General features: G+C 40.9%; 2 protein-coding genes across 11 annotated transcripts in view; both read right to left on the bottom strand.

The window, feature by feature from the left end:
* The window catches only part of LOC142579243 (uncharacterized), a 39213-nt gene extending 34370 nt beyond the window's left edge, over window positions 1-4843 (bottom strand). For all 3 annotated transcript variants that reach the window (XM_075689256.1, XM_075689253.1, XM_075689254.1), the window contains exons 1-5: window positions 4609-4843; window positions 3785-3849; window positions 3626-3676; window positions 1445-1489; window positions 1297-1356 (exon numbers count right to left, since the gene is read on the bottom strand). In XM_075689256.1, coding sequence (XP_075545371.1) covers window positions 1297-1356; window positions 1445-1489; window positions 3626-3676; window positions 3785-3849; window positions 4609-4688 — 301 coding nt within the window. In that variant the 5' untranslated portion in view covers window positions 4689-4843. The remainder of the gene's footprint in view (window positions 1-1296; window positions 1357-1444; window positions 1490-3625; window positions 3677-3784; window positions 3850-4608) is intronic.
* Window positions 4844-8540: 3697 nt separating this feature from the next.
* The window catches only part of LOC142579245 (palmitoyltransferase ZDHHC15B-like), a 28060-nt gene continuing 18387 nt past the window's right edge, over window positions 8541-18213 (bottom strand). For 3 of the 8 annotated variants that reach the window (XM_075689261.1, XM_075689264.1, XM_075689266.1), the window contains 3 exons: window positions 18008-18120; window positions 16990-17020; window positions 8541-9130 (listed from right to left, as the gene is read on the bottom strand). In XM_075689261.1, coding sequence (XP_075545376.1) covers window positions 9100-9130; window positions 16990-17020; window positions 18008-18120 — 175 coding nt within the window. In that variant the 3' untranslated portion in view covers window positions 8541-9099. Of the gene's footprint in view, window positions 9131-12369; window positions 12473-16989; window positions 17021-18007; window positions 18121-18213 lie in introns of those variants that run through there. The other 5 variants (XM_075689259.1, XM_075689263.1, XM_075689265.1 and 2 more) reach the window with 3 other exon arrangements.

Here is an 18213-nt window from a genome sequence, read left to right as displayed (position 1 = left end):
GACAAATCTAGAAGTCCGACTTACCGCGACCGGATAGAAAGCGAATATGTTCGTCCCATGCTGGATCCCAACGCCTGGTCATTCGCGTGTACGGTCACGCGAACGGTGGCGCATTCCAAGGCGGCCACGCGAGACGGTCTCGCTGAAGCATGGATCGGCGCACGAGCGGCACGGCACGTCCGCACTGCTTGCTGTCCCGAACCCAAGAGCGCAAGCGCCTTGTCTTTCGGCGCCCAAGTAACCCCACCCCGCCTGTAGGCGGCGTTAGCAGCGCAACACTCGCGCCGTCTCTCGTACTGCGCCTCAACCACTCCGACCGCTGCGGGTGCCAGGGCACGCCGCGAAGCCGGATTACAGGAGACGCGCTATGCGGGAAAAACATATCAGGGGACGCGCGAGAGTCGCGCATCCCCACAACTTCTACATTGAAAATTGTGTTTGAATTAATACTTAAAATGTTGCTTATTTATTACCACTTATTAATTACTTAAGCTCATAGTAAAAAATATTTTTGTTGCTCAAGAGGGTAACTAACAATACTAAGTTGGTTGCGTTCTTGTAATTCACACATTCATTTTTTTTTATTAAAGTTCGGCCCAACTTAGTTAAGACACCCTGTGTGCACAAAGCACAAAAATATACATTGTGCACATGCACTGCCTGTGTATAAAATGAGAAACACACGGAGTTATTCAACCTGCGGTGGCAGCAGAGAGAAGTATCACTTTAGTTTGGTTAAGTCATACTTCTTTGGGGTCACATTTTATTCCACTTCGGTTTACTGAAGTTGTGCAGAGAAACTTGAATCAACGAGTGAGCTGTATAGCACGCATGAACTGAAAGTCAAAACACCTGACCAAGTCTCATCTGAAAACTTGACATCAGCACTTGCATTTTCCATGCCACGACCAGGCTTGTAGGACCCTAGTGTTTTTATAAGTATGTGACTCACACAACCTGAGTAAAGCAGCTTCACTTATTATAACTCTGCAGACTGTCCTAACTTAGTTGATTATTGATGTCAATATTATTTGCCTTCATTCTTAACTCAGCAGAATGTTTTAGATATTGATATACATATTTTACCCACATGTTTGTACTTTACCTAATATTTTATGCCTTATTTGAGTTTTTGTAAAAAGTTGTACTTTTTGTTTATTTAAAATTTTTTTGGGTGAATCAATACTAAGGCACATGCAGTGTTCATGGGCACTTAGAAATAAAAGAATGAATCAATAAATTCTGATACGCAGAACAACAATTTTCATTACTCTCACTGAAGCAAAACAGACTCACCAGTTGCTGCCGGAGTCTGAGCAGATCCCCCAAATGAAAATGGCTGTGGCTGTGTTGGAGCTGAGCAAGAGAAGTGGCGTCCACGTTAGAGAGACATGACAATGTTAAGACAGGAGGAAGCCACAGGACAGGGTAATCATGTGCTCACCTGCCTGTGCCGTCGTGTTGCCAAAGGAGTAACTCTGGTTCATCCCTTCAATGAAAATAATGAAGAAGAAAAAATCACCTATCGCACCACGACACCACTGCATGCTTAGCAAAATGACAGAGCAAGAATATGTGTAAATTTAATATATTAATGAAAATGCTCGCAATTAGCAGATGTACTGCTTCCTAGTGTAAAATCAACAAAAACACAAAATTGTGGTGATGATAAAGGTCTAATTCCCAGATAGGCTTCCAAAATGATGTAACAAGCAACCCAAATATATTTGGGCTAAAACATATTCTTCTAACTTGCCGTCACAATTCTGAGACATACCAATAGCAAGACCTCAAAGCTGACCTGTAAAACTAGCCGAGGGAAGGCTGGATGCCGACATCATGTGTTGTCTCAGAGCTACAACACATCCAGCACATCGTTGACTCCTGTTTGAAAAACGAAGCTCCAAGCAGGGAGTTTCTGATGAAGCTGAATTCTCCTAAGAAAACTGCACAGCTGTGTTCATCTTAGTATGCAAATTCTAAGGTTCACCTCTCCAATACAAACCGTTTTAGGAAGCTTCCAAGAGATGTGATAGTCACAAATTTCACAGAAGCAGCAAGTGGTATGAAAATGCTTACAGATGTTCCTGCTACACAAACAAGCATCTGTAAGCACAGCCCAGCTTGTATTTCTTTGTGCAGACACATACTCATATTATGATCATAAGAGGTTAAATTTGTTGAAAACTAAACTCGGAATAAATATCTACAGAAAAATTCCCTCAGAGTAATACAAAAATTAGGTTTCATTTCATTGTATAAAAGCAGCTATAGATCATAGTATGATTTAAAACATGCGCAATTATTCATTTTCAGCTCACATTTAAGAGTTCAATATTCTCAGCTGCTCACTTTCAGGAACATCGCTTTCGGTACGCATTCATCGGTAGGACCATGTTGTGTCAGATGTTAGGTCCCAAAATGCAAAAGTATCTATGAAAGTAATTGCTCAAGAATATGGCACTATGTGCTATTTAACATATACTCTGCTTCATACACAGCAAGAAAGGCTATGAAGGCTAATAGGTCTCCCCTCACTGCTTGCACTTGCAAACAAAAAAATAATGCACCACAAATGGAAGAAATATATAGCCGTGAGACATACAACTTGACCTAACATTACGTCTCAGATTTCACGCCGCAAAATATGATGTATTTATTGCACAGAAGGGGTCGCAGATCAGAACCTATTTACCATCAAATGAGCGGAGGGACATGTTTCTGCAACCAGCGACCACATTGCAGCACTTGCGATCGGGAGCAAAACATAGCGTGATTATACTGTAAATGCAAAGGTCCACAAATAATATGCAAGTTGATCTTACCATACTTCCATAAGCTGTATTTATGATACCATATGAAGCACTTATTCTGTAGAAAGCACGGCAGATAAAAAAATACAACACTGCAGCGACCACACTGCGTATATAGCTTTTGAAGCGTTGACCACTAAGAATGAAACAGAGTATCGTAACTCTAGTGCAATCTGAATTTCTGTGATGTTTTATTTTATTTATTCATTACTTCATTAGAATGTCATGGCATCATTATCAGGAGACAACACCTAGCACCGACACACCCAAATCAATACTCCAACATGCAAGATATGCAACATGCTCAATGAGAAGATGGCAGATAGACCGTAGAATGTTCAGCTATGCAAAGGGGCAGCATACTGTCAGTTCTACGAGTTGACATACAATGGTTTATTTCAAGACTATTGAACATAGTCTAATACGAGTGTCCACTTTAGATTGGGATCCAATTTCGCAATCATAGCTAGCTCCCTTGTGCAAGCTGCAGGAGGAAGCTAACCATCAATAATTACGATCCAGATCAGGCTCATTACGATCCAGATCAGGCTCAATCACAACTGAAAGTGGCCGTGTGACACCCGTGCAAGGCACTAAGGACTTTAAGGCAGGTTTGCATGCATACTGTTCTGATTGCAATATTCCTTTTCTCCAAACCTAAGCCTGAACTCTTAGTGACCACAAAGTTCACTCCGACAGAGGAAACAAAATAATTTATCCACTGTGGTCTTTATCTGGCTTTCATTACGTGCACGTTGTGCACCAATGTGCTAAACATGCAATATGTTTAATGTACGATATGTTGTTGTTACCTGTTGGGGCCACTGTAGCTGTTGGAGATCCAAATGGGAATTGCTGGGCACCTGAAAATGAAAGCAAATGAGATTCTAAAAACAGCGAGATTGTTTTACTTGCAACATGCACTTTATGCAGCAAAGTAAACAGAAGTATACACATGACAGATGAATTACCTGTACCAGATGGAGCAGTCGGGCTGCCAAAAGTTGGCTGAATTCCTCCAGCAGGTGACTGAGCACTGCACACGTGACAACAGACCACAACCATACTCTGGTTGAATCCTACTTGACATATAAAAAATGTCGCTATCACGCCATCAACTGCAGCACACTACTGTAACTCTGGAACCGATTACCTTCTCCAAATCTGCCTCATCAATCCACAATGGCATTAATGAGAAAATTAAATGACGCGTTTTTATTTCTCGGGGCCCTTAAAATATGTTGGATCCAGGGTGTGCATGTGAACTCTTTGGAGCATCCTTCTGCAACGTATAAAACCATCCTTGTGTAACAGTAAAGCGAGTGTTGCCAATATGGCTCACTATCCAGTTCTACTCTTTTGTGGCATGATGCTTCAACGTTAACTTCCGCCCCGCTACAGTAAGTTTCTTGCCTCAGCTTCGGTAGAGCCTATCACTATCACCTGCCATTTCTCATTCGTCCTCACACGCTTCCACCGCTTCACTACGTTTTCTTCTCTTTCGTGCCTCATCGTTTCTGTTTCTATTGATCGCTCGCCTACAATGCGAGTCACTGACGTTCAAGGAGTCAATATGGGAGATAGAGAGGGAAAAACAAATAGAACAGTGTCGTGCCGAAACTAACGTTCGAGACTGCCCCCATCAAGTTACCGTGAGGTTATCGTGTAGACAACACACATATTTTAAAAACGCAAGAGAGCGTAAGCACTTAATAAAGTTGATTGCTTGCTAAGCAGCAGTGAATGCGCGCAAAGGCGACTTATACTTCGCTTGTGAGCAAACATGAAAACTCGCCTCTGTCCAAACGTGAAAGGAGACGCTTGTGTGGTCTGCTGCGCGCCGAAAGGAAAACCTCCAGCTCCAGATGGATTCATGGTCTGGCCTTTATGTGACGCAATGCGCCGATGCTAGCGACTTTCTCTAGTTTTATGCTTATGCGGCGCTAATTTTGTTACACTTATTTTACGCTAACGGCGCCACACATCTAAACACGGCCGCCATTTCCCACATGTCGACCTTAACGACCTCCTGCGGAGAGAACTCTAATTCAGCCAAATGATCCAGTAAATGTTTATTCACAGCGGATCAATCTCATCTATTATAGCTATAATTACAGCGCATTGTGATTTCTACCCAACGTTCTTCAATCATATTGCATGCTCATGATTGAAAGAGACACCGCATTCAAGTAGGCCCATAGAATAAAGACGTTTAGCGACTATAGCCTACAGCATAAGTTGTATCGTCATCGCAATCACAAACATTCAAAAATAACCGCTGTCCATGCTGTTGTCCAAGGTTGGCGTGTTCTGGCCTTTCGTGGCGCGGTTTTCGCGTGAGCTTTCGAAATGTCTTCAACCCAGCACGTCCTTGAAAAACTGCAGCGTGTATTTTCTGTCAAAGAAGCGGAAATAGACAGCATCATCGCCAGGTCTGAGCAGCACTTCAAGTACACCGAGGACTCCAGCTGCCTTCTCGGCGACTTCGTTGCCGACCTTCTCGGAAATGACATGTCGGTGCTGAACGAGCAAGTCACGGCAGTGGAAAACGAGCATTCGCAAGCCAGTGGACGTGCAAAAGAAATGACCCAGAGGCTTACCTGCGTAATGAAGGACGTCAAGTGCAGGTGTGAAGACATCTGAATCTTCGATCGTGCGATTTCGGCTCGATGCCGTTTTGTACGCTGCGTTTTGGGCCTTCACTAAACACCACACATCGACAGATAGTCCAAATTACGGTTTATTTCCGTTTTGAGGAGCCCTAGGGTACTTTGTTCATACAGCTTCTGTACAGGTACGCCGATTACTTTGCAACATTCAAAACGTCAACTGCGCGGTAACAGCACACAGTATTCGGTTTCTCAATTCAATGCGGGACGGGAGAAATGCCGTCTACTCGTTCAGATCATTATGACTTCCGACGCCAAGGGAAGTTATGTTCCCAAGAGCATAGTGACCACTGATTGCCATTTGACCTGTTTGCACTGTCAGTTAAGCGACTGTTCCTCACTATACTTAAGAGTGAATGCTGTTTTGCTGTTCCTACGGTTGTACCGGTATTGCTCTTAACAGAAAAGTGCACAGAAACGTAGCCCTTTGTTGTTATACAAAATATGAGGTGCTTACATCTCAAGCTCTCATTCACATAAAATATCCTTCACAGAGGGTGTGTGCCAGTGCAATTTTCAAATTTTAGAAGTGCCAAGATTTTGTATAACTTACACTAGAGTCCGATAACTTTCTTTTTTTTTTTTTCTTTCCTGGGCACAAAACTTCTATTGGATAGCTTGCTACGCTACCCAAAGTGGCCTTGACAGGGTGCAATGTTGTATAGAGGGCACTTAGCTGTTGGATAAGGTAAGCCCCTCTGGACGGGGAAGGCCAACTTGCATGCTTATGCAAACAAACTTTGTAACCTTTCCTACTGCGGTGTTGCACAAGACAGCATACGAAGTGGTGCATTCAAGTGGATACCACTAAGCACATAATTGTTTAAATCAAGAACTGCTAGAAGCACACTAAATGCACATTTTAATTCAGTTACTATTGTACTGGTGTAGTGTTAGGAAATCTTTTGCTGTCAGAAAGTAAGCCATGGCATGCATATATTTCGTTACTGTTTATAGTAATTGTACTGGAATTTGCCTTTAAATTGCTTCTAGCAGCCCTTGGTTTAAAGAATTGTGCACTCAGTGGTATTCACTTGACTGCACCACTTCTTGCACTGTCTTCTGTAACACTACAGTAGGAAAGGTTACACAGCTTGATGGAATATGCATTCAAGTTACTTGCCTCCCTTGATCAATGCCAAAGTGCCTTCTAACAACAACACGCCTTGTTGCGGCCAATTTGAGCAGGATAGCAAGCTTTCCTATAGAAGATTTGTGACCAGAAGAAAAAAAAAAAAAGTTAAATTACTGGTTAAACCTACGGGTACACACAATACCAAGTGAAGCCATAATCATTTCTTAATGATGTGAAAACATAAACCAATACACCTAACATAATATTGCGGTACACTTAAGAGCATTGCAGTCTGGACAAACATGAACAATGCACCGCATACCATACCAGGTCAAACCCAATGCAGGCAGATTAAAGAAATGTATATGAGAGCACAATATAAGCAACCCTGAATTTTATGTAACTTCAAACAACTACAGTGTAACAACTCCTTGCATAACAAGTGCATATTTCACTTCTTGACACAGAAAAGGGTGCAACTGTACCATATTTACAACTTTCTGCATACATACATCAAGGTTGTGCCCATAGCCGCAACAGTCTGGGGAAATTTGTTGTCCTTAAAGAGCACCCTTCGAGGCATGTGCTGCTTCTACTTATTTACATGTACAAGTCAGAAATTAAGTACATTCGCTTTAAAGAATGCTCGCTAGACCAAATCGCAAATGCATTTATGTTTGCAGGATGGGCACCCACATATTTATGCCAACCAGCAATACTGCAGTGTGACAAGGCAGAAGACCTTTGTTAGGAATGTGAACTCTTCAGTTGGAAGTTATAAAAAGATCATGAAATAATTACAAGAATCTAGCTCACTTCACATGGTGGGACATGGCTTCTTGTTGCATTTAGAAGATACCCATTTGGTAGACTGAATTATTGTTACTCATACCTAACCTTATTCACGAAAAACAAAAATAGTAAAAAAAAACAGCTGGAACTGGTGTTGTAAAGTAACCAAATGCGAGCGTAAACTTCAAAGCACATGAATACTATAAAATCTCAAACACAACTCGCACTTTTTACGCCACAGGCAACACTGCACATGAACTAAATTTCAAGCAAAACACGTTCAACAGCTTTTCAAGGTAAGGAAAAAATATTGGTGCCAGTCTTCCATACTTAATGCATTTGTTTATATACTAGCTGTACACGTACCAACTCTGCAAACACTCTGCAAAGTGACTTTAAAAGCACTAGTTCAAGCTAAAGTGATAGTTTAGTGCTTCAATACGTCCAATTCATCACTTGTATAATGAACAGTACTTTTGCAAGCAAGACAACAAACGTGCGACGAGGCTGGCACCACCACTAAAACAATCAACCAGCTCCTTCAATAATTGGCCAATGGCCAACCACTGAGGGCAGAAGGGTGATTTCCTGCAGAGGAGTTCACCGAAACTATTGCATCACAACACTCCGCTACGCTACCTGTGAGATGGTGGAGCGCTCTCTGTGTTGCCCTCTGACTAAAAAGGGGGTAACAAAGCTCCACAAGAGTTGGCAAAGAGCACAATCTCGATCTCTTATCAGAATTCCTCATCTTGTGCAAAGTGCCGTCGTCAATTGAGATTTACTCTGCGATAAACACACAAAAAAAAGATAACTAAGCAGGACCACAACCAATCACTCTAGCTTGGAATTTATGCCTTTCGTGGCTTCAGAGTTTTAGGTGCATTTAAGATTGCAGTGAATAACATGACCAACCATATAACCTGTGCATTGCTGCAACAAAAAGCTGTTCATGCTCCTGACATCACCAAACAAATGTTTTTCAGAACAGCTACTCTCCCATCAAGAGTGCTGCTGAAAGCCCATGCATCTAATTGACCTGCATACAAGACTAATGACGGTCTTTTATTTACTTCAGTAGTTAAAGTGACCTACAAAAAAAGTGGCATTCTTTAAAATATGTAGAAAGTGCATGCTAAAATATAAAGTGATGCAACCAAAGGTTTTTCATCACTACTTCAGTAAAGCAAATCAGGTCTGAATTTTATTTCTTATAAGGCAATAAATAAAAAAAAAATCACAATGACATGTCAAAGGCTGCACAAGCACACAGTGCAAGAGTGGCCTCCACCACCTTTGCTGCAATAGCATTACAGGCCTGCAACAATACGATTCAATAGGCAACGCACATATTAACACTATGCATTTTAAAACGAAGCATGCCGGGTTCAACTGCAGACCTCTCAACACAGTGAGACTAGCAGTTGCCGTTATTTGCGAAGGATGCTATGTTTTTATTGGATGGGATAATTAAAGAGCGTCTCAGCTCTCTAACTGCAGCCAAAGTGTGCGACCTCCTTTCCCCTGGACAGGGTTGGCATGCAATGACGCCATTAATGGTGGCAGTGAGCCTCTTTGATGCTACAATGTGAATCTACAGAGGCAGGAACGCAAGGGGTCAGGAGGCAGCAATGGAATTAGTCTTGCATTGTTCCTGCAGCAAGGTTGAGTTGTGCGCCACTCAGGGCCGTTGCTTTGGAAATTCCAGGTTGCTTAGACCGGATGATCACCATCTGCAATGTGCATCTTTTCAGCTCTGGACACTGGTGCTGGCATTCCCTCTGAAAGCGAATTGACCTGAGGATTAATTCAACTGTGCAGCAGTAACATGGTGGTGTGCATGATCATGGAGGAATAGAGGCCATCCTCTCAGATGATCATCCTTTGTAACCATCACTCTTACATATGTTTTACTAGATTGTCACAACTGAATGTCACAACCGATACATATATGCACCGATTTAGCTATTGGTTCACACTAAACAAGTGCGCTTATAGCCAAATCAGTTGAACCATATAGGACAAAAAAATTTTAAAAGCTGCCCAGTAGTTCAATAGCATTCTCGGGATAGGCAGTAGTATCAATTGAATGTCAAAGGATGCCTGTCATAGCTGTGAGGCACTGCGATGAATGTTGCACTAAGTAAACGAGTATTGTTAAAACTGGTTGCTCAAGAACACGTCCAGAGTTCACTGCAATCTGGAAACAGAGAGTGTTGTGTGCACTCTTTCTTTCAGTGCACTTAAGACTCCTCAAAATGCCAGGGAATGTGAGAATGCCAAGGCGTTATTCTACTTAAAGGCCATTTTTGCATATATGCAGAAAATAAGTAAAAATAGAAGGGAGAGCTCTATTTCTCATTAACCTAAGCATTACTCATAGAGTTCAACTGAAGTGTTCCACATCAACAAAGCATGCAGTTTTGTGTGGTGCCACACAATTGAAACCTTCAGTTTAGAACAGTCAGCAGCTGAGCATAACTTTGTCTCTACTAATTTAAGTATTATGCAGCTGTGATGCAAAACAATAGACATCAGGTTACCTCAATGACAGCCTTGATTTAGAAGTCATAATTTCAAGCAAAAGCTCATGCTACAACTGTGGATACTGATTATGTTCACTACAAGAGCCCAAATGTTAGGCATCATGCTGGTGGAGTTGGCAACTTTATTGGAACACTGAAGAGAAATTACTCCAACAGGATTAGTAAACTGTCCTACTGCAACATATAAAAGAGCCATTTTAACTGTGAGAAGAGACTCGGTAAGCCAGAAAATGGGCATAAAATAAAGGAAGATGGCGGCAGCACCTTGTAGTTTCCGCACCAGCCAGTCGTGATGTTATGGATTTTGATGGTAACACCTCGGGCACAGTTTAATAATTGGACTGCAATATGGACTATATCGTGTTCTAAAGGAGCGGAAGATTGAACCTGGCTAGTTTCAAGAACTTTCGATGCACCAAAAAGGCCCAAATATGAAAATATGCTTTGAAATCGAGGGCATTACTAAGTTAGCAGTGCGGGTTTTGGTGCAAAATTTAGAAAATGGAACTTTGACTTTCAGTTTGTTTTTTAGTAATCAACATGTTTGTGCAAAATTAATAAAAATAAGTTTTTAATGAATGCTTTATCAGTCTAAACTGACGTAGAGTTTCTCTATAGTGTCCCTTTAAGAAAGCGTTCTGGGAAAGCTTAGGCACAAGCAGATGAAGCAAACAGGACAAGCACTGAATTTTCAAATGGCAATTGCTACTGCATCATATCAAGGAGAGCCACAGCAGCTCATTGCTGGTTTCCAAGGCAAGGTCACAACAAACCTTTCTCCACTTTGTGATGCATACTCCCCCCCAAAAAAGAAAAAAAAATGTCTTATTCATTCCTCCAAAGCTGGCAAAGCAAGCAAGATGCCTGCATGTGCCTAAATGATACAGCACACTGGACAGCATATTAGGCATGCAAAAGCACCTGTTTCCCTAACATCTGTTTCAAGTGCCACCACAGATGTGTTAAGAACTTTCCCATTTTTGTCACGCAGAAGAAAGAACGGGCAAGGTATGTGGATGAGTGCATTAATGGAAGGGTGTGGGGATATCGTACCTGTGCGATTGCTAGATACTACCTGCTGTTTCATTCAAGCAGGCACAAAAGTTAGTGCTTTTGAGGATGTACACCTATGTGTACAGGCTATTGCAAAAAAGTAAAGCCAGTTGTCTGTAGCCGGCAACGGCTGAGCAGCCCTTAATTTCTTGGGATAGGCTGTACTACTTATGTATGCAGCAAGTATGCCAACAGCTTTCCAAATTCCATCGAAGGATGCATAACCAGCACAGGTCTCTGTCCCAATGGTGCCAGAGCGAGATAAGAAACATCAGCCCTTCTGCTCAGCACACAAGCTGGCCGATTGCTGTTTGGCATAATATGACCTCACATATTCAGCAAAGGGCACAGCGTTAAGCCTACTTGCTTTTTGCCCCCTTTTGCACATAGCTCCCCTATGCTGGCTGCTGCTACTAACACATTTTAAATGCAGAAAAGTGGAGACAGGTATTCTACCTGATGCACATTGTTGCATTTTAGTTGAGCTAACATTTATGAATGGCCGCCTTCAGAATTTCCACTTAGATCTGTGTCATTTTTTTTACGAGAGGTACTTCCACTACTTTGACAGTGCCTAAGCAGCTACTAACACGTTGATTTTTAATTGAATATTGGTGTGGTGTTCACTGCTTTTTCATTTACGATGCCATGCAACTCATAAACTTGTCACGGTAAACTAAGAAGAAAATGACCTCATAAGGCATCTTTTTCTGGGAAGGCACATACACACAGAGCTTAATCAAATCTACTCGTATAACAAAATCATAGGTCTATAATACTGCGAGACACACAGATGTACATTCAAGAACAAAAGCACTATCAAATGAGCTCCTCTATTGCTGTGTACCACTGACAATGCCACAGAGAGCCAAATTTAGTTCAACTGAACAGAAGAAGATTTAAGATATTGTGGAAGTTTTGGTGAAGGACTCATCATGAAATGTAAACGTCTGCGAGGAGCACTCATGTTGAACAGATTGATGAAAAGTAATGTGTACATGTCATTAAGATGATAGTTTTAAGTGTTTGATCAAAAAAAGAAAGGAATAAAATGCTTTAGCAAAGGACACATCATTAGAGCCACTTTTGGTGAGAAAGAACTCCCACTGAGGCTTCTTGATGTCAGTCTTGCCAGGCAACTCTGCAGTGCATGCTGTGCTTTGAATTAAATTATGGAATAATGTGATGAAACATTTTTAGATGCCTGAGTGGAAGTTGCTCGATTATAAATAGTGTATACACTAACCAAAATTATATAGTATACACTAACCCAAATCAGCATTATCTTAGCTACAAGCACATGTGCACAAAAGTGGGTCAGTGGTGCAAAGCAGAAGTGAACTGAGAAAGAGGAGGAGTCAGTTAGTACTGCACATGCAACACAAAAGAGAGAAAGAGTGAAAAGAGCGTGAGAGACGTACATCACGAGGCGCAGTGTTACCGCACGCAAAGGTACACACACAGAGTTGGTAGCAGCTCATTCAAGCAGTGCTGTGACCTCTGCATTCATGCTATTCCCAGAGGCTACAAGAGACAGGGACAGTGCCAGTCAGAGCCACCATCACTGCTCAATCGTGTGAGCAACAGCAATTGATCAACTTCCACCACTGTGAAACATCTCCAAACCAGTGCTATCAAAATGAACTGCAACAAGTGAACAGCACATGTTGACTGAGGATCTGTACCATTTAATTCTGCACTGTATCAGGAAGGCTGTGTGAAGACAAAGCTGTACTGTAGTCTACAAAAGTCACCAAAAGTTTTTAAAAATGCAGCACTGCGCTGCTGCTTGAGCTTCATTAGACACACAACAAATGTTTCAGCAATAAAAGCCGTTCTACACACAGTACAGCAGATGTCAAAATTTCAATTCAACGAGGTTCTTCAATAAAAAAGAAGACAAAGGTGATAGACACAGCTACTGCAACAAGACTTGTCATTTCTTTTTAAAAAGAATACAGGAGTGCTACTAGTACTACAGCATATCTTCAAAAGTAGGTAACCTGAACTGCTTTTCTTGTGAACCAAACAGGCAGAAAGTATCACAAGTTTGTTGCATCATATTGGCTCACTTATATATACATGCAGGGGAGCTTGAGCATGCAGGTGTTACTAGCACAACCTTTTAGCACTGCTTTGACAGACAGATTTTTGCTATTGTGCCGCTATATGGCCGCCTATTGCTAGCATGCAAAAGGCAACCCTGTAGAGCCGCAGTTACCTGGAGAAAATGTAGCTGCATGTGAACAAACGTCCGACAGCAAAACAATTTAATTCACATAGATGGCACCTAGCACTGCTTCTCGTGTACCTTCTTATGTACCTGTGAACCAATATGTTAGCTTTGATTAACTGAAGCTATGATGATTCATATGCTCCAATGTAGAAGTTTCATAGCGTGAAACAATTAGGCTTTGTTTCGTGCTACGCAGCTGTTCAACAGTGAAAAGGCACTGCCTTATCTTGAGGTATCTCAAGTAATATTAATCAAGCAAAGTTTCTACTCTGGCTTTTTAAAGTGAAGAAAATGCTATGTGCTCATCACCCAGTAGAAAAAGTCGAGCCTTGATATAACAAACACACATAATGAATTATCAGATACTGTAAACTTCCACTAGTTTGACTCCGATTAATTCAATCTTGCGATTATTTCGATCCCGAACAAAGGTCCCGGCCGGCACCCATACACTTATATGGGACCAAACTTTAATTATCTTGATCCTGAAACTTGCCTTAGCCAGAACTTGGTTGGTCATTGCACATGCCCAACCCTAAAGGTGACTCGAATAGTGGCAACATCTGTATTGGTGGCGCTTAGGGTACAGTGAATGTATTGAACATACATCATCACCCGTCAAAAACAGTATGTCACAATGAATTAGTACAGTAGTTACGCAATTCCAACATTCACCTTTTTTGTTTTTTCAAAAAAATTCATCCAAAAATTGCTTGCACGATGCCATACTACACAAAGCCAAAATTTCACTCGCAACATTCTGAACAGCCTAGCCAGACCTAGCTTAGCCAGTGTCATCACTATCACAAGATGGCAACCATGTATGGTGACGAAACGAGTTCCTGCATTGCATGACGACGAAGACACGCCACTTTTCATCTGATTACAGAAGTACATTCAAACGATAAGTTATTTTACATGTTAAGCTAGTCGCAAAAAGCCGCGTCATGTTCTCATGTCGTTGCACAGAATTCCATCGCAGGACAAACTAGTGAAGTGGTTAGTTTAGGCACTGGACATCATCCCGTTCGCGATTGTTATGGAATCATTTCATAAATGCAGAATACCAAATGTGTTACGGACCTTAAGCAGGGCAACATGTTGTGATTCTACACAGACAGCGATATAGTGCTGCTTGAGAGGGCTAACAATGGACATTAAGTAAATAAATTTCCTTTCTGTGAAAGCAAAATTCACTGGTGTTATCTTCTTAATGCCAGAATCAGAAGCACACTAAAAGGTCAGGTGCACATTCTTTTATACGTTGTTCAGGAACTCTAACGTCTTCTTTACAGTTTTTCTACTTTGAACCCATAAACAGAGGGCACTCTTCATTTTTGGACAAATACTAACTAAATACTAATATGGACTAATACTAATAATGGACTAATAATAATTACTAATAAATAAATAAATAATAATAATAATCATAAATACTAATATGGACTAATAAATACTAATATATACTAATATGGACAAATACTAACAAATAAATTGTCACTGTGTTTTGGTGTCTTTTTCTGCCTTGTACTGAAGTCAGCCCCCCGGATAATTCAACCAATTACATAGGTCCCATCAAGGTCAAATCAACGAAATTTGTCTGCTTAATGAAGTAAATCTAAAATTCAAAATTTATTTCCTTACCAATATAGCGTGTATGCGTATACAGTCAAACCTCGTTATCACGAAATTACATCAGGTGCAAAAACACTTTTCTTATATCTTATATTCATTATAAGCATGCATTCACATATCGGCAAAAAGAAAAAAAAAATCGTGATTAGGTTTATGTGAAAGAAATGCAAGCGGGTTGCCTCCAACAGGCTGGCAAAGGGTTTCCTGCGAATTTTGATGGCCCATCGACTCTTGACATGGCGATAAGAGGCACGAGAAAAACAATAAATTACATACATGCACTTTGCACTGCCAGGAATGTGCAACTGTGCGATCAATGTTATCACACGGGATCAACACAATGACTTGCCGACTGCATTCATCCAAGTCGAGCCACCAGCCAAAACGCGCACGCTGCTTCTAGGCTTTTTGGACCCGGAGGGGACCACACATGGATTTGTGCTCCACCGACTCAACTACTACAGCTGTCAGTCTAGCTGATGCCATCCGATCTCTCACTCGATTATTAATAAGGTCTAGGCGTGCGACCATACTGATTCCCCGCCACATGTCGCCAGCCACTCAGCTGGCCTCGCAGCTTAGTTCACTAGGCCTAACTAGCACTGCTCATTGGGAGCTGGCAACTAAAGTTGCTGTTTCGTGGCAGTCAACATGGCAATTTTATTCATAGCTGCCATGAATTCAGCATCATGTACGCGGTTTATGTCCAAAACACTGTGCAGCATCCCTAATTTCGGCTATTGCATTTAGATAAGTGGTGTGGAAATATCAAACATTTTCGAATACGAATCGATTATGAAAGTTAGCTTCAAATGTTGAATTGAATATTGGATAACGATATGCACATGCATTTATTGGCAAGTTGCGTTAACTTGCTATGCTGGAACATTGTAATTGCATGGTCAATGCTAAAAAGAACTATAGTAGTAAGCCATTATGGTAAAACATTGTATATTTGGCTCATGTTAACTTGGAAAATTTAGTAACTCCCACTAGCTGTCTGCGCCAGCCTGTGCCTTATTATACTGCATCAAATGTACATGGAATCGGAGGCATTTGACCCTGTTCCAGCCGCCACTCATCACACTTGCTGCCAAGCAATAAGCTCAAGAAAGAAAAAGAAAGAAAAACGTGCACCCTCGCTGTCCGCAGACCCATGCCCCTTGCTATTGAGAGACTGACTTTCCCGCAAAGTTTCACGTTCAGTGACTAAGTGTGCTTTACAGGCAAAATTTCACTAGCAGCATGAAATTATCTCAAGATCTCCCAAATATTCTTAGATTAGATAGAAACAAATGCAAAAAACCGTGTTTGCCCCCACACAGCCAGCAATATATTAAATTTTATTCAAGTATTCGTATCCAACCAAATATTAAAACATTTTCGAATATCTATTTTTCATATCGAATATGAATATTAAAAATATAATATCCAATAATATTCACACTTTTCAAATATTCGCAGACCCCTACTTTATATACATTGGGGCTGGGGACACGTGGCAGTGCAAGAGATAAGTCCTAATAATAATGTATGCCCAAGAAATCTGGCATCTGAAAAATTAGTCAGTGAATGTATTTAACATTTGCTATCAGAATTACTATCAGAACTGCTATCATATATATATATGTTGAGGCACAAGCGAACAAAAATTTCCTTTGCTATAACCAATACCATGTCAGATCGCACATTTTCGATTTCATTGCAGCAGGAAATTACGCCATTGAAGAAAGCATGACCAACCAAATTTTATATTTACTTCATTATCCCCATGGTTGTCATATTGAGGTTCGACTGTAACGAATATCAAAATGAAGGTATGTTCTTATGTCTGATGAGACTTGATTATAAGGGGGTTCGACTAAGTAAGCTATACAATATTAATGCTACAAATAACTGAGGGTCTCGGAGATGCTATCATCACACAAATAGCTCACTCGCATAGCAACATTTTGTCCAAGCACAGCTTTGAAATGTTTGTAAAAACAGCACCTTGGCTCCCTCTAGCACTGAATATCGTAAGCGTAGGCAAACAGATGATACTAAATATTATGGCAATGTGCAATACAAGTGCACATCACTGTGCACATCCCTCTACAGCTGTAGTTCAAGTATTCCTAGTCTTTCTGGGCACAAGTGTGCCCAATATAGGGTTAGATTCTTCACTCACACTTTTGGTAGTGTTTGATTCCTCACCATCACTAAAATGAGACAGTATACAGGCATATATTAACTACAGCATAATCTTTGTAACCAGGAATATAAAGATGGTTGATTTCTGTTTTTACCTTAAATTGAGGCTTTTTCATTTATCAGAACTAAATTTTTCCACCTCTGAGTAAATGAGACTGATGACGAAACAGGGCAAATTCAAGTCAACAGTGTTTTCCTTTTACTTTAGCACCTTCTTTGAACTAGGCAATTTACTATTTTTCCAGTGCATCTACCATGGAGTGCAAATAATGTATATGTGCGTACGTCATTCCTTTTGTGCTCAATCACTCCACATTTCTTGCAACTGTCACACTCTATCTTTTTCATGTTTCTGTGGTTTTAATTAACCTACAGGTCTAAAGTGACACACTCAATTTCGTTAATTTAACTTCTACAGGACTTCAAGATGAGCTTAAATTATCTAAAAAAAAGTAAGGCAAAAAGGGTGAGAAGCCTTTGGTACATTTGAACATGGTCAAGTTAAAACATATAATTAAAAATTGACCTCATGTCCAAGTAATGAAAGTCAATTCTATTATGTCTGAATTTAGTGCCTGTTAACGATGCAATGAAAGCAAATACAAAAAAACAATGGTGTGCCGTACACGTCGTAAGAGAAATTGCAGAGTGAGACAAAGGCTTCATGTTTAGTTATGGTTCCTGCACAGGTTAGCATTTCACTCTGCATTACTGGAACTGCTCTTGCTTAATTTGTAACTTGTCATTCTCACTTTTCTCGAAACCCATTCGTTTCTACTTGCACACATCTTTTCTTCTTTTGTGCTGCACAGATTGTGCACACACTGCTTCACATTTAAATTGTGCCTTTGTAACCCAAACTCCTCTTACGATGCACAGATACTTCAGCATACACGAAACAAACAATTAACCTTAATTGCAACACTTGCATCACTAAAGCTGCTATGCACAAGCAGATGAATAGGTAAAGTGAGTGAAGGTACCAGGATACTAACCATCGGAATGGCCCGCTTCTTCATCAGTTTCAGCCCATCTCTGCCTTTGGTTCAAGAGCCCATCTGTGTCCTCATCCACAATCTTCTGTGGGAAGGTGACGCCGTCTCCCAAGCTTTGATGTACGAGATAAAAAAAAGCAATAAAAGCACTGCCAAGGTACTGTCATTAAGTACACAAAAAAGCAAAATCGAATCAAATCAGAAGC

This window comes from Dermacentor variabilis, chromosome 4 (assembly GCF_050947875.1).
Source record: "Dermacentor variabilis isolate Ectoservices chromosome 4, ASM5094787v1, whole genome shotgun sequence".
Lineage (NCBI taxonomy): Eukaryota > Metazoa > Arthropoda > Arachnida > Ixodida > Ixodidae > Dermacentor > Dermacentor variabilis.
Note: the sequence above shows the minus strand (reverse complement) of the source record. Positions and strands in the feature narration are given on the sequence as shown.